The following is a 24963-nucleotide window of genomic DNA, read 5'->3' on the forward strand; positions in this document are numbered from 1 at the left end:
AATAAAATGCCAATACGAGGCAAGCCAGCCTCAAGCAATACCGGTCAATCAAGGGAAACAAATGGCCGCGCTCGCTTGGCTATAAGGTGTTCTGTCGACGTAATAAGGGCATCTTCTATAAATACGTGTGAGGATTGCGCACAATCGTGCGAATTGTGTTGTGCGGTGACACGCAGATGGGCAAGCACGATGAAGCATGGATGATTCTGAAGCGAGTGCATGACACCAACATGAAGGCACGTGGACATCCGGAGAAAGTGTTCACCGTAAGTTTAAAACCAACAGTATCTATTGCATTATATCTGGCCTGTTATTTGTTACATGTTGTTTATCTTTCCCTTTGATGTTCCCGCTGTGTTCTTGGCTCTTGAAAAACTGTTAGAATTGATTATTAAAAAAACTAACAGTATCTGCAGGGTTATCTGAATTAAGGAAGTAGATACTAGGGATATAGAGTTTAATTGAAACACATGGCATAGACAGGTTCAAAATATGAAAACGTTGGTAATAATCATTGTATTCTTTGGGTCTTTCGGTAAAGTCACGTAGATAGAAAAAGTTATAACAATAAAGTAATAAAAATCTAAATGAAAATAAAGTGAATACAAAATATTCACTTTATGAAAATAAAGTGAATAAAAAATATTCACTTTATGAAAATAAAGTCAATAAAAATATTCACTTTATTTTCATTTTTTATTGTTATTATTCCTGCAGTCACGAAAGCTTTAAGTCAAGGCTTAATAATCATTGTACTTCACATTGTATCTATACTGGTTTCAATTCCCATAGATGCCCTCTGTGTGTACCTGAATAGTTCTTTCAATAAAATACTTTTGGAAAAAAATCTAACAGCATCACAGGCAGCTTCACAACAATACAGGAACGTTTACTAGGGAACGTGTTTGCTCTTGCATCTGACCATAAGACTGATTTCGTCACTCATTGAAATCGCGTGCACAATTATAAAATGGCAATTAAGCACACAATTAAATGAACACGTACAAACTAGTTCCATTTCTATTATATATAAAAGCATTAATGCGTTTATTATAAGTATGGTATTTTGTGCTAAATATATTGTGTAGTGTTATGGAATTTTCTGATAGTTTACTTACAGTAACAGCCAATGATACAGACCATTCAAACCATCTCCCTACTGAAATATGTAATGGGGCTGGTGCTTATCTTGTTTTTATAGCCCCGAGTCAGTATGTACTGATATTCCACAGTCTCTTGGCGGGACTAGTCCATCCATTGATATTTGTTGACTCTTCCCACAGCCGATGGAAAGGTTGCAATTGAGTTTAAAAGCATTGATTTTCCTCAACTCCCATCAAACATACAATGGCATCTTACCTTGAAGGGATGAAATCATACAGAACCAGCCAACTCTTGCTCTGTGTTTGAGTGTATTTTGCTCCTAGGGTGTAGTTATTTCACATGCCAGACAGTGCGGTGAGCGATTACACATCCCAGCACACAGTAGGAGCCAACACGAGATGGCAAACACGGCATGGCCTGCAGCACTTTCAAACATTACGTCCACGTTTATTCCATTTTTTAAGATGGAATTTTAAGATGGAATTTTATTGTGCTCAATGTATGGTTCAAAATGTAGTTATTTATTTATAACATTTTAGAGAATGCTTTAATTGAACGTTTAGTTTCAATTTATATTGTCTTATCCACACATTGTATACTGATTGATAATAGGTTTTCCCCTTTTTTCTGGCAACAAAACAGGTGTTGAGATGTTAAAACACCAAACTGAAACCTTTTACAAGGAATCATGTCTGCATTAACCACAATACCTGTGGTCAGAATGCAAACAAAAAACATACTCTGATAATATATGCATTGTCTTTGAAACTGATTGGTCCACACCAGAGACAGCTTTCTTTTGAGCCTAGTCTCAAATCGGTGTTAGACCAGAAGACACCAAAAGGCGTACAGCACAAAGACAATGCACTATCAGAGCAATGAGAGCTCGGGGTGAGCATCTACATCATGGGATCTTTTTTTGCATTCTGACCACAGGTATTGTGGTTAATGCAGACATGATTATTTGTAAAAGGTTTCAGTTTGGTGTTTTAACATCTTGACACCTGTTTTGTTTCCAGAAAAAATGCAAAAACCTATTATCATATTTTGGTACTGGCAAGGGAGATCCCATGATGTATGCTGATTGTTTCCACTGGGAACATGTCATGAGCTATAGACTCTATTAGGGACTTTTTCAGAGCATTGCAACACCCCGTGTTAGAGACCAGAAGCAGATATCACAGATTACTTCTGAGATCCCTTCAAGTGAACTCTTATTCTCAGCCGACCTGCTGTAGGGCAATGTTCTTTGCGTGACAATTGTGCAACAGGCATTGAGAACCCGGTTTCATTTTGGCGGCTGCCCAGATTCAACCCCAGGAAATCAGCAGTTACAGCTCAGCACTCTGATGTCTGTGAGCCACCTGGCACCTCAGTTCTAATTTAAATAATATTTTAACTATTCATTAGATAATGCGATGTCTACAGTTGAACTTGCATGGTTTGATGTGTCACGTTAACATACCATGTTAAACAAGTTCTTTGTTCGTAAATTTTTTTAATCATTAATTTAAATATGGCCTATGAAGGTCGCAAACACAACCTCCACCTTCTCCTTTTACCTGTGTGGCCCAGAGCAGGTAACCGATCTGGTGATCGAGCCAAGGAAACTGAACACATTTGTCAATAATACCGCCTTAAAATAAAAATAAAGTGTTATTGACAAATGTGTTGAGTTTGTGTTATTTGTGTTTGTGCACCACTGCCAACACAGTATCACCAAATAACCTGCTTAGCCTTAAAACATTCACCCATGTTGGAATATAGAAGTTAGTCTGTCAGGAGGCTTGTTGCGTGTACATCAACAACAATGTAGCCCGTGACAAGGGTGAGAGTTGCAGAGGAACACGCCACTGTAATTTCACAGTGCTGCAACTCATGTTGAATGGTGCAACGCAGGCAAATACAATGTTGTCAGCAACTTACATTTCATTTCAGCATGAGATCCATGAATTGACACGTGTGTGCATGTGTACATCATCAGCATAAGCATATTATCATTATTTTATAAAACACAAGTGTACATGTGTTGGTGAATGGTCGGTCCTAGCCAGAAGTGGGTTGATGTGCTGGTGTCAGGACCAGATAATCCTTCCCTACCCCCTCCCTGCGTCTTCCTACCAAATGCTGAATGTGCTTCATTAAGTCTGAGTCGCGAGCATTAATACTGAAGACTAAAAATATAAATGCACCTTACTCTGACCGAGCCTCAAGTATTCCCACTGAACTCTTAGAATCTTCTGGTACCACTAAGTCCGCATCATTTGCCTCAGGCTTTAACGGAAGAGCTTTAGAATCCTAAAGGTACCTTCGGTTTTCTGAATCTGTGGCATGAACAGATAATCCTAAGAATGACACAGGTACCTTTGTCTGGTCGCTGGGTCTTGGGCATTGACAGTGAACCCTAAGGACCCCAAAAGTACCTTAGCTTGGCTTTGTGTGCTCATGAAATGAAAAAGAAGTCAACACCTATATGTCAATAACATTGTGGCCTTGAAAGGAAAATATATATATAATAGGCGACGTTTCTGGAAATGGCCCTTCTTCATAGCGCAAACATAGAAAGGCCAGAGAGAGTGTATACGGGTTAGAGACTGCACTTTACACTATGGGGCCTGATATGGCCTGAAGAGAATCACATTTAAAAAATGTTATGATGGCCATGTTTTTGTGTGCATGCACCATTTGGTGTATATATATGCGCTCACCTTCTAAGTACAGTTGTGATGCACATGCTTTTGAAGTTGTATAAATTGCACTTCTTTGTATACTCTACCTCATTTTAAAATGTATCTAATTTTGTATTTCTTCTTCATATACATTGTAAATATACCTGCATTGCATATTGCTCCGTTTTGTCTGATTGCACTTGTTTTATGCTTGTAAACTTTACACTTCATGACCTAGATATCCCTTGAAAGGGAGACTTTTAGTTTCCATGGGTTTTCATTTAATAGTTAAAGCCGATTTTAATATAAAATTAATGAGTATGAACCCAAATGAATTAATCTTGCCAGGTGCTCTAACTTATTAACATAGACGTTTACTATGAAGTATGTTCCACATTTCATCATTCACTAATGAATGCTCATAACGACAATTGTTATTGGTGATGCATTGTGTCCTAACCATAGGTGACTCAGCTGAAGGTGGTGAAGCAGGTGGACGGCGTGACAGAGTTGAACTCTGACACGGGGACGTGGCACCGCCGCTGGGCCGCCAGAGCCACCTGCGAGGCCTCCAAGGTGTGCAGAACGGTGACACGCAAGAACCGTCTCCACCGCCGCCATTGTCACCGTAACCAATAGATTAAATATTATTGTACTCTAATCATCATCATCATATGAACCTTATGGCGGGACCCCGGGGTCCCGAATAAACGGAAGTCAAAATCGTAATTAATTAACTTGTTCCTCTGATATTCTATGATGAGCAAACGCATGCATGAAGAGTGCCTCACAAGGGATAAAAAGTGCTATTTCATACAATATCTCAATTGCATATCGACTGATTGAGCAGAAATCCTTTGTATGGTTTATCAATGGAGTGGATCAGTGGTACAGTGATAAACGCCCTACCACGGATAACGTCAGTGATGAATGATATCTGAACCTTGCCCTGTCCCTTTCACCAACAAACTTTGATTAAAGTACAGGTATCCCTCGATTTACAAACATTCGGTTTATCAAATTTTGCATTAATGTAATTGACAAATTATGGGCACTGTTTGATTGACGAATCAAATCTCCACATAAACGAAATTTCACGCGGCACGCGCACCATGAGATCAAACAAGAAGCTCCCGGGAGGCTGCGTCATCCATCCGCGAGAGCGTTACGGTGTCCTTAGAGTGTACCAGTAATACCTCCACATCACTTTCCAGTCATTCCAACATGCAGATCTTCGGTGATTTCCCTCGAAAAAGTGAATTATTTTTGTTTACAATTCATTATTCAATCATCTTAATAATTATGTTCTGTATTATTCTTGTTGTATTGTGGAAAGTGATATAGGTGTATTTTAGGGTTAGGAGTAGAGATGGAATGACTGTCTGAAACGCATCCCTAATTTTTCGTATAAAATTAATGGGAAAATCCATTCCGGTTTACGAGGTTTAGTTTTACGAGCACAAATCGAGTTTTATCTGTCTGGTCAGCCAACTGCTATGACCGACATGCGTGGCAAGGCCCTCATCTAGCCATAGATGTGAAAGGGAGTCCACGCAAGTCATCCTGTTAAGGGAACTTTATTATTCCAGTAACATCAACATGAACACTTGCAGGGCACGAACGCCATTGTTGACGACTGTCGTTTTCTTTCCCGGAGCCCACGTCCCTCTGTCTTCTCACTGCCTTATGTACCCTCTCTCTTCCTCTCCTCTTTCCCATCGATGTGTATCGTTTTAGGTGTTTTCCCCCCAATCACCTATCCCTTTTTTAGCGCCTTTCTTACCAGCCCCCTTCTTCAATGATTTCTCTGGGCGTGGTCACTTGACCTTTGCGTATACCCCGCACGACCTCTACACGTGGACAAATGGTTGTGAATGATTATTCATGGAATTGACGTTGACTTAAATGTACGATCCTTATTTGTAAACATAAAAAAACACATTAAAGCTGCACACGGGGTAATACAATTTACAAACTGTCAGAATTACCACTTGCATTTCCTTTACTAAAATTGGCAAATGTGTATATGCTTCATTTTCATTACGACGTTTGCTTGAAAAAAAAGTTTAGTGTACTGACATAACCATTGTGTTGGTAATATTCCATCAGTCACCTATTTAAACATTAATTATATTTACAGAAATGTAAAGCTTTATTTATTTATATCTTTCTCTTTATTGTAATCACTCTTCTTTAAACTATCAAATTGCAGCAACAGGACATGCCTTTAATTCTACCACTGTAACTTGGTTTAATTAAGCATCATCCTTCAATGTCAAATATCATTAACACTTAATTCCTTTCCAAGCTCCAATATATGCCAGCAGTCTTCATAGTGAATTGGTCGAGAGAGTAATTTTTTACATTCTGCAAATGCATCGCACCTCAGTGGTGTATCTATTTTCTTGCCATTGACTTCCCGTTCCCTTTCTGAACTGGTGAGGCATTTATTAAAGTCAATGATCACAAATTAATTAACTTTTTACCGGAAATGGCTTATGTGAACGTCTTGAAATTAGACGCTGACATTGGTAGCTGAACAACTCAAAGGTAAAACACCAAGTGGGTTGATTTTTGTCTTTACCAAACCAAACACAAAATGGTTACACCCACTTGACAATTGTGGAAATGGCTATATTCCTCTGCAATCAAATGGCTTCCACCAGGAGGAAAATAAATTCTGCTGTGGATTTTTTCGCCTCAGAAAGGTCTGAAGTGAGAGTGGGGCTTAGGCAGAGCCATCACATAGCCAGAGCTAGGAACAATCCTCAGAAAATACATAATCTGTTTTACCATATGCAGAAACGTGGCTTCCTCGTTGTGGTGAGTGCCTAACAGAGGCGGCCTGGTGATTGCTCTATCCACGGTGCCGTACAACAGTGTCAATGAAATGTGGCAGAACTTTCCCCCACATACCTTTTCCTGTCCTTTCCAGCCCTTCTTGGAATGTCATCACAATGCTGCAAATATTTAAAAAGCCATGTACGGAAGGCAGAACGTGGAGGATAAATTGGAAGTTTTTATGCTGACAGCACCTTGCCCTACTTTTAATTCCTCATCAATAAAACGTGTTTTTTTTGGCTATACAGCACTCTGTCACGCTATTATCAACTTTCCACAGTTGCTCATAGTAAATTAATGATCAATGACAATTGCTAGCAACATCGTCATCATCATCATCAGCCATTGTCTATCCACTGCTGGATGAACGCCTCTCCGCGCCATCGCCATCCCTTCGGTTCAGTGCTGCCACAATCCAACTCACTCCTGCACACGAGATAATCTCATTGCTCCATCTTCACGGTGGTTATCCTCTTGGACACTATCTGTCCTTTGGCTGCCATTCCATAACCAGTCTCGTATATCAGCAATCATCCCGTCCCGTGATTTGTTCTGTCCAAGCCCATTTACTTTTCTTAATTGTCAATATGACAGCAATGATGAGCTAAATATTTTCCCGAGTTGCCTTAAGGCAGCTGGGTGAATTGCCAGGTCCACTAGTGCGTAGGCACCATCCCAGCTAGGAGGTATAATTGGCCATGAAAATTGAAGCAACATTATATTCTTACATCACTAGGTCAGTCTACTCCTATGCAGGTGACCTTGTGTGTGATGTCCTGTCGCTAAACACAAAAGGTCATCTGCACCTTGGTGACAGTATCTAACCATTTAATCAAGCTGCCATTGTCTTCACAGCAGACAGGAGGGCGCTTATGCCCAGTGAGAATTGTGTGTGATGGCTGGGTTCTCAGGGGTAATTGGCAGTATTGACGGCTTGCATGTGGCTATCAGGTGGCCTTCAGCGGCCGCTGAGATGTACGTCAACATCAGTCGCAAAGGTTACCATTCTGTGAACGCGCAGCTGGTATGTGATGAACACTAATGGATGCTATATACCAGGGGTGGACCAACCGCGACCGCATGTCGCTCCCGGGCAATTCAAGTGCGGATCAATAGAGACCCATCTGACTTTAACATTTCAGTATAGCTTTATTTGAAACAAGAAAAATCTGTGCACGTGGGAGCAGCCCCCATGGCACTCTCTCTTGGCAGCAGAGCCAGCCGTGGGGCAGTTCCATAGGGCTTCTGCAGATCTCAAATTTAAAACTGCAAAGGCAACCAGTGCAAGCGAGCCAGCCGCGTGACGACCATGTGTGTCTTGTGGCTCTCGGCTGTATGAAAATGTTGGTCTGGTGCTCGTGGTTGGTTAGGATGTTTGGCCACCTCTGCTATATATGTTTGCACACTACCTAATGGGAGCGCATGATGAGAGCGTACCAGAGCATGTGATTGTAACCCCCACGCTGGGCTTTGGTGACTGCCGGGTGCGAGGAGATTGACTGCTAGGCGACAGGTGGCATGGGGTGCACCCTTACCTGCTGCTAGCGCCGCTGCTAAGATCCATATCTGGAGATACGCTTTGGGCGCGCAAGTCACGCATTTGGTGGCAGTTATTGGGATTTTAAATATTGTATTATATTGATTTGTTTTCTAATATTTGAGCAAGGTTACATTAACATACACGATTTTCCGTTAAATGTGAATTGCGCAGCATGCAGTTTATGTTACGCGAGAATGTGTTATCTTTACGGGCGATGCTTAGCAGGCAAAGAGCAACTGGGTTGATTTTCAGCTATTCATAGACCCCGGGCATGATTCATGTTCTCACAGAAAACACTGTTCTGTGTATTTTCTGGATGGGAAAATGGCTACATTGATAGACATACAAGCAATTTGGTTGTGTTTTTTTTAACAAACAGTGACAGAAATTGCCTTTCTGCCAAGAGCATGAATTAGGCCTGCTAATGTAGAAAATGCTGCACCAGGACTCTTTGTTGCTGTCACACAGATTTGGAGGACGTTTCTGGACTGTTTCGCACCGCTCTTGAGGAGAGATATGCTGAAGCTGTTGACCATCTGGCTCACACTCTCATTCAGGTAACACACCTCGCAAGCTGCACGTCTTTCACCCATTAACTTTTGTAATTGTGACTCGAACATTTGGTCAACACTAATTTGGAGTGCTTTTCAAAGTGATGTCAGATTAACACATTCCTGCGGAGGGAGCTGGTAGGAACGTTGGGTTGCTCGGTCAATGGCCAGGGTCAACGGCGGCGTGGTGTATTCTGCAAATATGCCCGACTGTGAGGGCGGGCACAAGCCAGCGTGAGTAGGTTTAACATTGATATAAGGGCACCACGGGGTGACCAGCCCCTTCCCACCCAGCCCCACCCCTCCCACCCCCCACCCAGCACCACCCTCCCCACCCAGCCCCTCCCTGCACGACGGACACAATAATCCCCTGTGGGCTGGTGTAACCAGGAGGTTCCTACCAGTATAATGAATATTGCAAGAAGACATCTGCATTTTATACGGTGCTCGGCACATTTTTGCCTCCGCTCCAAATAATGTTTAAAAACGTCCAATTGGGCTACTGCCATCACATAATGAGACTATAAACTATCAAAACATTTTTATTTTGCCAGTTTAGGTCTACTGGGCTAGAAAGCTCTTTTTCAGAAGCGACCGAGCTTAATGAAGTGGCTTATCATGTGGAAGTTTATTGCAGCCAAATACTTTTAACGAGAATAAATGTTAATTCAGAACACTTGCAGAGCAGTGCATACCCCTGTGTGTTAGAGAATTTCCCACGAAAGCTGATTTCAGAGAAATTCTTCCGAGATCCTTTTGAATAACTTTTTTTCCTCAACGTAATAGGAAGCACACTGTCCACAAATGTCATGTTACAAAGAGATGTACGTTGCATGGCATTCAAATCGATATATTTTTCAGTTTTCAGAACTGAAGTTTAACCAATTGAAGTATTTAAACGAATTCCACACCTTGCTTTGTGTGTGCAATCATTAGTGATCGGGCTGAGACCATCAAATGACAACACTTGAGAACAACAGTTTGATCCCCAGCGGCTGCCTATATGTTAACCCGAGATGCATACATTTAAATAATATTGAACTGGTTGATAGTTTAAAATGATCGATAATTAATTTTGCATTAACAAAGCAATATTCATACTTGGTCATGCATGATTCTCTGAGATCAGTGATTGCATAATATTGCCTCGTTTCTGCCATAAGTAAGGCTCTTTCTCGCTCCTCGCTTGCACTGGACTGAACAAATGATCCCAGGTGCTCATGGCAGCCCACTCATTTGACCCCAAAATTGGGTAACTGAACTCCTTTTCTAAACTGAGCATAATGCTTTTACCCCCGCGGGCAACACCAGAACCACTTGAGTCACCGCAGGGTCAACTCAGAAACGAGACGCACTTCTCGTGATGTCACTTGCTTAATTTTAACCTCCAGGAAATAATGAATGTCAACGAAGGACAGCAGAAAGGTAAGCAAAATTGGATATTTGCTTTATAATGCTCTAACCTAGCCCATGTTTTACTAAACCCTGTGAAAAGAAAGTTAAGATTGTGTCCTGACCTCCCAACACAAAGCAGTATGGGGTTGGGAGAGGCTGGTTTGGGTTCGGAGGGGCTGAGCCCACGGAGCCTGGTTACTCGTCTAATTATAATAATCAGAATCTTTATTTATCCTGGGGAAATCCGATGAGCTATGAAGCTCTTTTCGCAAATGTCCAGTCGGGGCGGGTCAGAAAGTTACACAAAAAAACGATAGGAGTGCAAAGTATAGGAAAGGTATGCAAATCACTAAAAATAAATAAACTAAAACGAAAGCCCATTGAGCTGTTCATTCTTTTTCAGACGCTACCTGGCTTAAAAAATGGCTTACATGTGGAAATTTACAGCAGCCAAATAATCCAAACTCAGTTTTATAAAGTGTCTTTCAAATTGGCAATCTAGCATTAGTGACCCATAGTTCGAGCCCTGGTGCTGCTGATAAGATTTAAAGCACGAACATTTTTTTTTATTATGGGTATAAACTGAGCAATCATTGGAAGGACGTTATTAACCAGTTAAGTCATAACTGGCTGTGATGTTTCCATCCTACCTTCCGATGTTAGTAGCTATTTTCGACTCTCTCTCATTAACAGGTAAAATGTCTTTACATTAACAGGATAAATGTCTCACTAACAGCCACCGTTGCTTGTTTTCCTCGATGTGGCGGTAGCTCTGCGATCTTACATTGACATGCTAATCTCTCACATTAACATCACTAGCCCCGCCCACTTTGTTTATGACCCTTGGGCTACACCCATTTTAAACCTTTAAAACATCCTGCCTAAGCAGCTTTCCTGCGATTTTTTTCTCCTGATGACGACTGCTTGTGTTGCGATCGAAACGTCGTAGTTTTTATTTATTTATTTTTGTTATTTTCTTTGAACCTATCTACGTGACTTTACTGAAAGACCCAAGAATAAGGTACAAGCTTATATTTAATAAAACAACATTTTCGAGTAGACTGCACTGATGTATGGGAACTCATGCACAGTTATGCAACACATTTTTTTACAGTCAATCAGAGATGAGTGAAATAAAATCTAATATTACCATCGCGGAAATCAGGCCGCCAGGGGCCAAGGCGGGGGGGGGGGGTCAAGGTAGGGGGGGGGGGGGCAAGGCGAGGGGGGGCAAGGCGGGATGGGGGCAAGGCAGGGGGGGGCAAGGCGGGGGGGACAAGGTGGGGGGGGGGCAAGGCGGGAGGGGGGCAAGGCGGGGAGGGGGCGAAGGCGGTTGTAAAGTTCTTTAAACAAGCAACTCTATGCCTACAAATTAAAATATTAAACTTTGCTTTCGTGGTTGAAAATGTATATACAATTAACTGGCTTATAAATAACGAATGCAGTTATCTATGTGGCTACTATTCCCTTTAGTGCTCTTTTCTAAGTGCCTGTTGTTTACCAGCAGCCCTCCTCTGTGACCGTGAACAGCAGTGGCATGCCATGTGCATATGAATGCGGTCCCAGCTCTTTGATCCATGCTTGATGCCACTGTGTCACACAGCTACTACGGGCTGTCGGTGTGGTTCCCAGAGGTGATAAAAGACCTCCAGGAAAAGGAATACCACCACCACACGAAGGTGCACGTTGGGGAGCGCATCCATGGCTCCACGTTTAACTTCTCTCTCGTCAATCAGATCCACCTCAATGGGGAGTTCATCAATGACAAGTGAGTGTACATCGCATGTGTGTGTGTATATTGAACTTCATTCGCACCGTATGTAGCCAACTGTGCTAATCGGAGATGTGGGGGGGGGGGGGAGGACAACAAACTAAACAAAAAAAGCGGTTCTAGAGAAATTAGTTTTCATTCTACATTTAAAAGTGCATAGCTCCAGTGGCCTCCTAATATTGGAAAGAAGAGCATTCCAGACGGCCACAGAAGCGCATCTGAAAGTACGAGATACAATGACCGTCTTTGTTCAATGGCGAGCCACGTGGGCGGTGAACAGTGGCGGGCCGTGTATTTTACACCTAGGCCTTCAGTGCTATCCTCCCACAATTAAACCGCCTTCGAATAACCTCACCATGACACGAGGGCTATAGGCTATTGTCATTTGACGTAACCACCCCATATTCAGTGACAGTAACCTTTATCGAGTGGAATAAAGTGATTTAACACGAGGCTCAACACCTATGAGAGTTACAATACACTAATTGCAGAGACATGAATACATGGTGACTGATCCCATCAAGGATGTACCACTATTACGCAGTATGACAGGATGCAGCATCACAAATAAATATCGCATAGCCCAAATGAATGTCATTACCAAAGAAATAAGAACAAACTCACAACAACCAGTCACATTAACTCATACGACCACCAAGCAAGCAAAAATGCTGTGAAACACAAATAACACAATCAGGATTCAACAGGCTTCCCCACAGATTCCAGCCAAGCTGCTGGGCCTAAACGCACATGCCACCATGCACACTCAAAGGCACAGCCATGCCACAAAATCGGAACATCATTCACACCAGCAGCAACGATATTATGCAAGCAATAATAATAAATAGCAAGTAACAGGCCCGGCGCCAAGATTAAGTCTGTCTGTCTAACGATCTCCTCCACTCTGTTTCAATTCTATTGACAGTGCGGCACCTACACACACAACAAACAGCACTGTCTATGGTTCTGAAACAACAGCTAAGCCATAGTCACATGTATCTCGGCCAATCATTGTTGTCTTTGCTATTTTTCTATAGATACATAACGCATAAACAGAGGGGGCAAAAAATACAACTAAATACTAAAATACTAAAAAATAATAATAATACTAGTTATTTTGCTGTGCCTTTTTACACCTGATGAAGGAAGCTTGTGTTGCCTCTGAAACGTCGTGATTTAATTGATTTATTTTCATTTATTATTATTATTTTATATTTTACTTTTTATATATATTTTTTATTTTTACCTACGTGAGTTTACCGAAAAAAACCTAAGAGTATGAGTCCTTGTAGTCATGAAAGCTTCAAATCTAGAACAAAAATACTAAGCCATACCCTTAAGACCCCTCGTGGCGCCGGGCCCGGTGAGTAAAGATTCATACAAATCCGTCAAACTTACCAAAGCTGCTCATCATTTGAAGACAAACTCCATCCTCCTTTCTTTCTTTACAAAGAGTTCAATGACGCGGTTGTACAGTACATCGGTGCGTTTCAGTTCCAATAAAGGGCCATTCTCGATTGCCACGGAGGCCAGTGTTGACAGTCGAGCCTGCTCAGTCTTATGTCTTGAATGTGTTTTAATGCGTTTTAGGGCTGAAAATGTCCGCTCGACAGAGGCAGTAGACACCGGGATGGTCACCGCCAAACATGCCAATGCGTAAAGTTGACGCATGCTCCCACATAGATCTTTCTGCTGAAGGAAAGCGAGGTCAGCAGGGCTTTTTCCTTCCAAATCAGGCATAACATACATTACAGTCAGTTCTGTTTTAAGCCTGGGCAGGTCGAAGAGAGTTCCGTGGCTCTGCGTTCAGCTGGAGAAGGCCGCATCCGGGATTTTTTTCCGATATGTCTGAAACTGTTGAGGGTCGAGGAGGGAGAGAAACATGGCTTTCTCGTGGTTTTTTATCCAGTTCCGTATCTGGGCAATGATGTTGTCCAAAATGTCGCTGTGGTGTTTCAGGTACCTTGCGCGAATGTCCCCCTGCGCTTGGCCTTTCCGTGTGCACCTGTTTCGCACACAGTAGAGTCATAAATCTCACCAAATTGCTCTCTCTCCCTCTCAATGGTGTCACAAAATTCGTCCATTCTTGTCATACAGAATTGTACATCGAGTGTTTTGTTCTGCAGTATTCCAAAAAGCACATCCGAATATTCTAAAATGACGTGAAAAGTGTAAAGCAAAAAAAACAAAACTCAAAATCATCCAGACGTGCATTCTATCCATCAGCACAGCGCACGGAATCCTTGTCATACTCATCATGGTGTTCAAATATGTGCTCAAATAGCTCCTTTAGGGCAACGCTCTATTCACAGACTGTGCTGATCAATCTAGAACTATATTGCCACCTTGTTGGTGCCACACGAGGAAGACGCTGCTGAAACATATCGTCAAGCAGCTGCTTGCGCTTAGGGGATCTGGAAAAAAACGCAGCTTGGCCATTGCGATGTGCAAAAAAGATCCTACATTCTCTAAGCTTCGATGCCCCTTGAGTCAGTACTAAATTAAGTCGATGTGTTTAGCAATGTATAAATAAAGCCATAGGAGCCCTCACCTTAACTTTAGCCTGCACCCCATTTAGTCCAGATGCCATGACGGCAGAGCCATCAAAGCACTGGGCCACAACTTTATCCAGGCATTCGTGTTCCTCCAGGAATCGGATAATGAGAGCGGCAATGTCATCAGTCCGCTTGCCACTCGTAACATCGTCAAAACTGACAAAGCTCTCCTTAACACCAGTGTCTGTCACATAATGGAGCACCAGTGCCAGCTGGGCTGCAGTACTGACATCTGTAGTTTCGTCCACCATAACTGCGACAAAAGGTACTTTATTGATCTCCCTTTTAATCTCCTCTCCCATCACTTCAGCTATAGCACTAATCAGGTCGTTTTGTATCTTGCCTGAAGTCCCAGTAAACACTTTGTTAGTGGAAAGTGTGGTAATGCAAGCCTTTGCTGTGCTCGGACAGAAAGGACATAAGCTCGACATAGTTACCCCTATTTGTGGACTCCTTGCTTTCATCGTGTCCCCTAAATGAGAGCTCTTGTTTACCCAGAAATATGACACAATCGATCAGTCTTTTCAGCATTTCCCTGTTTTTCTTGACCTTTTCGTCGTGGAGCTCCGTTTCGCTTCGCATTTGTTCACCGAGTTGTAGATCCACTCGGGTGTCTCCGAACGTTTTCAATAGCACCGTTGCTTGCAAGTGTCCTGCCGTGCTTTGGTGTCTCGTTGCTGCCTTGGTTAGGCAATTCAGGTTTGCAAACCCAGCGTGGCTCCAAACACCATATCGGTCGGTTGCAAACAACAGGCATTCCCAGCAATACAATTTGCAATGTTCCTTCGACGCTGTAAGCCAGGTGTAACTTTCGTAGTTGCTCGATTGAAAGTGCCGCACTAATCCTTTCCCTGGCTGGGACAGGGCTGCTAGATGCGGGGTTGGTCGACCTTTCCTCACAATTTCCAGCTTTTCTTGAAAGGTCCTTTTCAAAAAGGTTTTGCCAGTAAATCCACCACCAAATCCATGTATTCTCCTCCTTCAGCCATTGTGCGTTGAAAAACAACAGGGCTAAGTAAAAATCTAAACAAAAAATCTAAAGCACTACATCTAAAAATCTAAGCGTCACGAAAGAAAGTTTAGATTAAGTTTAGATGATGCTACGTTATGTGCTAGCTAGTTTTACTTCAGTTAGCGAACTGGCCCTCCGATCACGCCACGCGAAAAATGCTAACGTAGGCGGCTAGGCAAGCTCGAAGGCTCCGGCGTGTCAAAGAATACGCCCAACATGGCAAACTCGAAATTTGATTGGTTAAAGAATGACAATCAACAGCATCGCCCCCATTTACTTCAACAGTACAGGGGATTCTCTCGACATTCTGAAGGCCTCAGGGTAGATTTTTCACCCGGAGACAGCACAGGTGGAAAATCTGATTGGATCAAAGCTTTAATTTATACGAGCTGCACTGGAAGCAGCGCAACTGAGGGAGAGAGTAGCAATGAAGTGACGTTAATAGACTGAGGGAAACGAACTTTGTAAAATAAATATAGCATTAAATAAAAAATATATAATTTTTTGATTCTGACAATCTCTAGGCCAGCAGAGGAGGCCTTGCTGGCCCTGACAAACCCGCCTCTGGCGGTGAACCATGACCATGCTTGGCCTCAGAGCCCCCGTTATACTTCTGTCATGTGCTGAGACGAAGCAGAAATATGGAAACAATGAAATAAAGAGATGAACACAAATTGCAGTAGAGTAGCTTTGGAACGTTGAATGTGATCATGAAAACGAGCATACCGTTTGTGCCATCAGTGCACACTGTCAGCTGTGACGTGGATGAGAAACATGGAGCCCGACAAGGAAAAATGTTAACCAATTTTTAAAAGTGCACACAGAGGCATGGATGCTTGGCATTAAACTGAGAGACAGACAAAGGAACACATGGCTCTAGAAACAAACACAAGCCATAGGTGAGATAAAAATGGGCTTGGGCAGGACAGTTAGCGAAAAGGCTGATGGACATGACTGGCGACTAATGACCGTGTATCAAGTGAAGAGCCAGTTTGATTTTAGTGGTAAAGTAATACCCCCGCTTTTTCATCGATTCGCAAATACCTCGTCCCTTTATTCAAACCACGACCTGATTTGCGTTACCTCAATCCACGTCACTGACAGCATCATCCGTCCGTTCTCATATCCGTCACCTCAGCCTTCACCTCCACCTACCCTGGACACGAGCTACTTTGCGTCGCGCATGAATAAATGAACTGTACTATAGACTACAATATATTATTTATCTTTAGTATTTTGGTGATTTTTTTTAAATATCGTGTACTGTATGTGTTGAGTACAGTATTTTAAGTATTTTTCGCAATATAAAGTAACATTGTGGATATGTCTAGGATGAAGATGTGCACATTAACACACAGCTTCACCATACCCTCTGTTGTCTTTCTTTAGCCATCGCCACGTGCGGACTACATTTGCTTTGATTTACGTCGATTCGATATTCGTTGCAACTTTCAGGAACGCATACCCAATGTAAACTAGGTTATTACTGTATATAAAATAACACAGATTCCGACTATATTTCTAAAATCATGGTCATGACAGGTGTATCACTTGAAACAAACACGACATTTGTTTTCAAGCTTTTTTTTAGTTATGAAATGTGTTAGTGGAGGCATGTTTTATTCAGAACAAATATAATATACAGTACTAGCTTTACTACCCGGCTTCGCCCGAGACTTGGATTCTTGTCTTGGATTAATACACGGCCTACGCGGAGGGTGGGGGGGTGGGATGCGTGACGTCAGCAGGCATACTGCGTGACGCTGCCGCATGCGGGTGACATCACAGATGTGACGTCACCGCTCACTTGCCGTGCAATATATTATATCCATTATTGTGCCCCCCCCCCCCCAAAATACTAAAGTCTATTTTTATACGTTTTGCATTGTGTACAGTGTGGAAGCTACCCACATGCCACATTTCAAGTTTGTTGCATGTCGGGAAGTATGCTAAACATTTTGAACAGAGACATTCACAAATTTCCCTTTTATATATATAGATGATGAGACAACACCTAGTTTAAATATAGAGATTTTGGAAATATTAAGAAACTTTGTAGCAAAAACAAACTGAAAATCAGCAAATCATGTTAATTGTAATATATATGGTGTGAAAATCTTAAAGTTTAAATTTAACACTGAATGGAACATACAGTTTCAGGCTGAGTTCACCTCAAATATTACAAACCTAAATAAACACGTATAAAATAAACAAAAAAAGTAACACAAAAGTATTTTTCCACACAGAAAGCAAAAGAGTAATCATTGGAAAATATGCAAATTTGGTATATATGTGTAGTGGTGATACGCGCTGGGTGTATATGTCGTGTGCCAGCGCGTATGTACGGGTGTGTGTGTGGTGACGCGCGCTGACGGGGAGGAGCAGGCGTCAGTGCGCGGGTGGGGGTAGTGCTGCTGATTGGCTGTGTGCCGGTGACGCGCCCAGAGGGAGTGATCGGGTAGCAGCGCGGTGTGATTGGTCGGGGAGTGGAAACACGCGCTGAGCGGAACCGGATCGTAGGGATAGCGCGTGGGGATTGGGTAACTGAGGAGCGGTGCCGACGTTGAGGTCCGCATCCGCTCCGTCTCCCGGGAAGAAGAGGTATATAAGGTGATGCACAGAGGAGCAGGGGGCGGAAGTGGAACCATCTAAGAATGAAGACGAAGGTGCAGAGATAGAGCCCGGAGAGGAGAGTAATGGAGAGGAGAGGAGAGTAATGGAGAGTAGAGGAGAGTAAGGTATAAGTGTGTAGCCAGAGAGAGAGAACGGTCTACACGAGCTGAGTAATGTATAGTGTGTAGCCAGAGAGAGAGAACGGTCTACACGAGCTGAGTGATGTATAGTGTGTAGCCAGAGAGAGAGAAAGGTCTACACGAGCCGAGTATGCATACGGTGTAGCCAGAGAGAGAGGAAGGTCTACACGAGCCGAGTATGCATACGGTGTAGCCAGAGAGAGAGATGCAAAGTCTACACGAGGCGAGTGGAGAGTGTAGCAGAGGCGCAGAGTCTACACGAGGCGAGAGAAGAGTGTAGCCGAGGCGCGGAGTCTACACGAGGCACAGAGAGCCAGCAGCACAGAATCCAGAGAGTCAGGAGAAGCGTAGGGTGAAGAAGAAGAGGTCACGAGTTGTACCGTTGTATGGTGACCGCATTGTGAAGAAGAGAGGCCACGCGTTGTATTGTTACAAGTCAAGATTTAATAAAAGAAGTGTGTTCCCGTCAAGGAGTTTCCTGCCGTCATTTTCCAATACTTCATCTGGCGTCAGAAGTGAAACGGGCTTCCAAGCATGGAGACAAGGAAGACCCGTAGGACCCACGGGATTGACCGCGAGGAAGACCTGGATGACTCGGGGCCGCTGGTGGCGGGGGGTGAGGAAGAGGACTTGCCCACGCTACAGGGTCCGTCGACGGCGCCGGCCGAGCGACCGGGGACCGACGCCGGGCTTCGTGAGGCGCACTCCCGACTGGCGGAGCTGCTGCTCGCCGCCGCGTCCATCTTGGCGGAGATCAGCTCGTCGGGAGGAGCGGGGACGGTGGGGGACATTTTACAAGGTCGCCCCGCAGATTCCCGCCAAAACGAATGGGGGATTCCCGCCATTGCGCCTGGGCCTACTTTTGGCGGGAACGGCGAGCGCCACGTGGTGGTGGGTTCCCAAGCGCGCGCATCGACGTCATCAGCGCGCGAGGGGGTCCGCCATTTTACGTCTGCTGCTGGAGCCGCCATCTTAGACACCGACGGACAGGCGGAGAGGAACCACGAGGCGGATGACTTCATTTTTCAGCAGCGCCTGCCCACGTTGTCAGCCTTCAAGGCGGAAGGCGGAGACTGGGGCCAATTTCAGCGAAGGTTTTTGGCGCATCAAGAGATGTCAGCGTGGTCCGATGCTATGGCGCTGCGGGCATTGCCCGCCATGCTGGACGACGATGCGCTCGCGGCCTTCAGGGCTGCACGGAAGTCGGACCGCTCCACGCTGAAGGATGCGCTGGGTTTGTTGGCCAGGGTCTACGGACCTCCCTCTACGTGCCGCCATCAGTTCTACGCAAGACGGAAAGCGGCCACGGAGACCGCGCTGGCCTATCGCACGGCGTTGCTGGCTCTTGCTGATGCTGCGTTCCCTCGGATGGACGAGGAGGGCCAAGACGCGATGGTTTTGGAGCAGCTGCTCAAGTTGGCGCAGGACCTGGGGGTCCCTATCAACACAGCTGACGAGATTGATATTTCTTCTTTGAGAGTCGCCACGAGTATTCAAGCGCACGAGGCCCTACAACGGAAGCAAGGTGTTGGTTGCAACGCTGCTGTCGTCGCAGCCCCGGGTTTGGTGGTCGCCGAACCCCAAGTCGTCAGCCCACGAGAGGAGGCGTTCGCCACGGGACGACCAGGGGACTGGAGGCCGGGGGCCCGGTCGCCTCTGCGATCGGGCCGAAAGTCGGAGCAACCAAGATCTACTCCGACCCTCGTCACGTGCTATAACTGCGGCCTCCGGGGCCACGTGGCGTCCGGGTGCCGCGCTCCGCGGCAGCGCGCCATGGGAGCTCGGCTGGACGACGACCGAGAGCCCAAGTCATCTCTACAATCCCCGGCAAGTCGCGGCACCTCACACGCTCGGCCTGTTTATTCGGCACACATGGGACGCCGCGTTGCGTTGGAGGAGGGCCGGTTAAGGTTCGGGGATTCGGTTCGGCGAGGGGGGTTCGGCCGGGACCAGGGAGACATTGAATGGGCGGAATTGGGGCATAGAATTGTGGCTGCTTCGGCGGGTTCGTCCGTTGTTACGGGATCTATTGATGGGGTTGAGATTAGGGTGTTAGTGGACACGGGGGCATCGGCAACTATTATATCGGACCTCATTTATAATATTCTTCCAGTCCAATGTCGTCCGCTGCTTCCAGTGGATGTGCCATTTTACGCCGCTAATGGGGGATCGTTGGGCATTATCGGTCAGGTTAGGGCGTCCATTTGCATTGGAGATATCAAATTGTCGGGACCCGTTTTCGTTTCGTCTTCTTTGGCAGTTCCGTGTCTTTTGGGCACTGATTTTTTGGCTAAAATGCCTATTAAAATTCTTATCGATCAACGATGCATTGAACTGCCATCGGGTCGCCGGATTTCATTTTTGACGGGCCCTACTGACATTCGGACGGCGTGCGCTACGATACAAGCGGTGGCGACGCAGACAGTGCAAGTGCCCCCGGGTTCACAGATGTTGATTCCCCTCCGGTTGCGGAAACCATGGGTGAGGGAGGCTTCGGGACAGAGTATGCTTTTGGGTCCTTCTAACAAGGCTGTCGGGGGTCTTGATTTATCGGTGGCTCACACTTTGGTGCGGGCTGACAGGGATCCGTTTGTGATGGTTTTGAATGCGGGGTCGCGACCAGCTGTCATTCCGCAGGGCACCGTGCTGGCTCACGCGGCGCAGGTCCCTGTGGATGATGGGTTGGTTGCGCAGGTGGGCTCGAGCCCCGCGCGGAACGTTGAGCCAAGGGAAGACCTTGAGTGGGTCCATTCGCTATGTGCCGCCTCGGACGATTTGTCGGCGGCGCAGTTGGGTGCGCTGCGCGAGTTGATCATTGAATTCTCTGATGTATTCAGTAAACATAAGTATGACATTGGGTGCACGGATTTGTTGCACCATCACATTGAAACGGGCGATGCGGCGCCGGTCAGGCTAAATCCCTTCCGACTGAGTCCCGTGGAGAAGGAACATGTTCAGTCGGCTGTTAACGATATGCTAGAAGCCGATATTATTTCGCCCTCCTCTAGCCCGTGGGGAGCGCCTATTGTGCTGGTTAAGAAGCAGGACGGGTCCCTGCGATTCTGCGTTGATTTCCGTCGCCTGAATAAGATCTCTGTGGCTGACGCGTATCCGCTCCCCAGGATGGATGAGTCCCTCGATGCATTGTCTGGTGCGCGATATTTTTCGACTCTTGATTTGTTATCGGGGTTTTGGCAGTTGCCGCTCGACGAAGAGTCGAAACCTAAGACAGCATTTCGGACTCCAGGGGGGCTGTTCCAGTTTAACCGGTTACCCATGGGACTTCACTCCTCTCCAGCGACGTTTCAGCGACTTATGGAGCTGGTTTTGTCGGGCTTGCAGTGGGATACATGCTTGATTTATATGGACGATGTCATTGTTTTCAGTAAAACGTTTGACGAACACCTCCGGCGATTGAGAGGGGTGTTCTTGCGAATGCGATCGGCTAAGTTGAAATTTAAACCGGCCAAATGTCACCTCCTTCGTAGGTCCGTTAGATACTTGGGTCACATTGTCGATTCTTCGGGGATCTCCACCGATCCCGCGAAGACGGATTGTGTCGGTGCGTGGCCGACACCTACGTCCGTTTCCGACGTGCGTAGTTTCATCGGGTTTGCTTCTTATTATCGGCGGTTCGTTGAGCACTTCGCCACTATTGCAAAACCCTTGCACGCTCTAACGGCGAAGGGAGTGAAGTTCAAATGGGGACCGGAGGAGGAGGCCGCGTTTCGCTCCCTCCGGGACGCCTTGGTGGGTGCCCCACCCTTGTGTTATCCCGATTTTGCCAGTCCCTTTTTGCTGGACACGGATGCTAGCAACACGGGCATTGGGGGGGTGCTATCCCAAGTCGTTGGGGGTGTCGAAAGAGTTGTCGCCTACGGTAGTAGGGTGTTGTCTCCGGCGGAGCAGCGCTACTGTGTCACCCGTCGCGAGCTGCTTGCCATTGTTTTTTTTGTGCAGCAGTTTAGGCCATATCTCTATGGTCGTCACTTTACAGTCCGAACGGACCACGCGGCGCTACAGTATTCATTGAGGGTCGCCCAGCCCTCGGGCCAGTTGTCGCGTTGGTTGGAAGTCCTCCAGGACTATCAGTTTACGACTACGTACCGTAAGGGGTTGCGACACACAAATGCCGATTGCTTGTCGCGGTTGTTGCCTTGTGATGAATGCGCGTGTTTGTCGGGATCGGCGCGCTGTAAACCGACGCTTGCGGGGGAGATGGGGGCACTGGCTGCGACAGCGGGCGCACCGATCGGGGATGATTCCACTGCCTCTCAGGGTCGGGACTCGCTGCTCTCGCTGTCGCTCAGCGAATGGGGCCGCCTCCAGATGGCGGACAGCTCGCTGCTAGCATTGCGCCGCAAGGTTGGGGGTCCCGAGGGGGACCAGGAGCGTACCGGCTCCTATGTACTTGAGCAGGGCGTGTTATTGAGATGGGACAGTTTGTCCCGGCGGAACGCACTCGTGGTGCCTTCCGCTGTGAGGGGGAGGGTTGTCTTGGCGGCACACGAACGCCTCTTGCACTTGGGAGTTAACAAGACGCTTGCCTTGCTTCAGCGTGACTATTACTGGCCGGGAATGGGAAGTGATGTGGTACATATTCTGAAGGGGTGCGTTGAGTGCGCCAGGCGTAAACCACCGGCCGTGGCAGCTAATCCACCGCTGCAATCTATTCAGGTCTCGCGTACCAACGAGCTCGTTGCACTCGATATTTTGGGGCCCTTCCCAGTCACGCCGAGAGGGAATAAATATTTGTTAGTGGGGGTCGAATACTTTACCCGATGGCCTATGGCGTGGCCTCTCGCTAACCAGTCGGCAGCGGCTGTGACGGATGCCTTCGTCCAGGGCTATGTCCTGGACAAGGGGGCTCCCGAACGCCTGCTGACCGACCAAGGTAAAAATTTTTCGAGTAAATTGTTGCAAGAGGTGTGCGATCTGTTGGGTACCAAGAAGGTGCGTACCTCCCCGTACCACCCGCAGACTGACGGGATGGTGGAGAGACTCCACAAAACTTTGACTTCCATGCTGTGCCAGCAGGTGTGCGAGGCACATGTAGATTGGGACCTGCAGGTCCCGGGAGTCCTTGCCGCGTATAGAATGGCCCCCCATGCAGCTACGGGGTTTTCCCCATTCTATTTGATGTACGGTCGGGAAGCTGACCCGCCAATGGAAACGCAACTTGGCCTGTCCGCTCCACGAACTAATTCTAATTTGGCAGAACATATTAAGTTTAATATTCACAAGCTGACAGAGGCGAGGGAGGCCGCACGGCTTAATTCGCGGGCTCGCCAAATTGCTAATGAACGGTTGCGGGCACGGAAGGTGTCCATGCACGAATGGAAACCAGGTGACAGGGCCTGGCTGCATTGCCCTCAGGCACCCTTGGCTACGTCGCCTAAATTGTTGAGACCGTGGAGGGGACCCGTGGAGGTCGTGCGCGTTGCACGGCCCCAGTGCGTTCAGATAAAGTGGGGAAAGCGCCGTTGGTACGTTCACCCCTCCCGACTGAAACCGTTCTCGCCTCCATATGGCCTCCCCTTGTGTCGTGATGGCCGGGCGTGTGACGTGACCGGCGACCCAGAGGGGGAAATGTCTCTGCCTGATCCACACGTATTTTCGCCTGATCTGCTCCCAGGTGTCTCGGAACTGACAGCTGCCGATCACCGGCGGCCGGATCTCCGCGGCGGGGCCGGCCCTTTCAGGCCCGTTCCGCGCCGTCTGGAGCAGCCGGAACCGCCGGACGGTCGTCAGTGTCCCGCCCCATACGACGGACCAGCCAGACGGACTCGCGCCAGGTCGTGCTACTTTGCATGACCTGCCTCGTGAGGAGTCGGGGCAGTTGGAGCGCCTCGTCACTGCGTGTAGTCGCAGGGACGTGGGGCGCGTTCGTTTTTCGAATTTGCTCGTATCGTGTTATTGTTGACTTTTCGTGTTCATTGTCAATCTGTACATAGTTATTCTTGTTGTTGTTGTTGTTGTGTTATGTTACGGGGCACACTCGGGGGGTTACGGGTTTTTTTTTGTTGGCTGTCGTTTTATCGTCGCGGTTGGTTGTTGTTAGCAGCCGGGCCGGCTGCGAGCTATGTGGGAGGGGGTGATGTAGTGGTGATACGCGCTGGGTGTATATGTCGTGTGCCAGCGCGTATGTACGGGTGTGTGTGTGGTGACGCGCGCTGACGGGGAGGAGCAGGCGTCAGTGCGCGGGTGGGGGTAGTGCTGCTGATTGGCTGTGTGCCGGTGACGCGCCCAGAGGGAGTGATCGGGTAGCAGCGTGGTGTGATTGGTCGGGGAGTGGAAACACGCGCTGAGCGGAACCGGATCGTAGGGATAGCGCGTGGGGATTGGGTAACTGAGGAGCGGTGCCGACGTTGAGGTCCGCATCCGCTCCGTCTCCCGGGAAGAAGAGGTATATAAGGTGATGCACAGAGGAGCAGGGGGCGGAAGTGGAACCATCTAAGAATGAAGACGAAGGTGCAGAGATAGAGCCCGGAGAGGAGAGTAATGGAGAGGAGAGGAGAGTAATGGAGAGTAGAGGAGAGTAAGGTATAAGTGTGTAGCCAGAGAGAGAGAACGGTCTACACGAGCTGAGTAATGTATAGTGTGTAGCCAGAGAGAGAGAACGGTCTACACGAGCTGAGTGATGTATAGTGTGTAGCCAGAGAGAGAGAAAGGTCTACACGAGCCGAGTATGCATACGGTGTAGCCAGAGAGAGAGGAAGGTCTACACGAGCCGAGTATGCATACGGTGTAGCCAGAGAGAGAGATGCAAAGT

The 24963-nt window shown here is 46.5% G+C and overlaps 1 protein-coding gene across 1 annotated transcript in view; it reads left to right on the forward strand.

Annotated features, from left to right (window-relative positions):
* The window catches only part of LOC144738443 (synaptic vesicle glycoprotein 2C-like), a 92984-nt gene that overhangs the window by 39509 nt on the left and 28512 nt on the right, over positions 1–24963 (forward strand). Inside the window, exons 6-9 of the mRNA XM_078621487.1 lie at positions 177–266; positions 4239–4349; positions 8623–8711; positions 11704–11868. Coding sequence (XP_078477613.1) covers positions 177–266; positions 4239–4349; positions 8623–8711; positions 11704–11868 — 455 coding nt within the window. The remainder of the gene's footprint in view (positions 1–176; positions 267–4238; positions 4350–8622; positions 8712–11703; positions 11869–24963) is intronic.

Source organism: Lampetra planeri, chromosome 3 (assembly GCF_965212315.1).
Source record: "Lampetra planeri chromosome 3, kcLamPlan1.2.h2, whole genome shotgun sequence".
Lineage (NCBI taxonomy): Eukaryota > Metazoa > Chordata > Hyperoartia > Petromyzontiformes > Petromyzontidae > Lampetra > Lampetra planeri.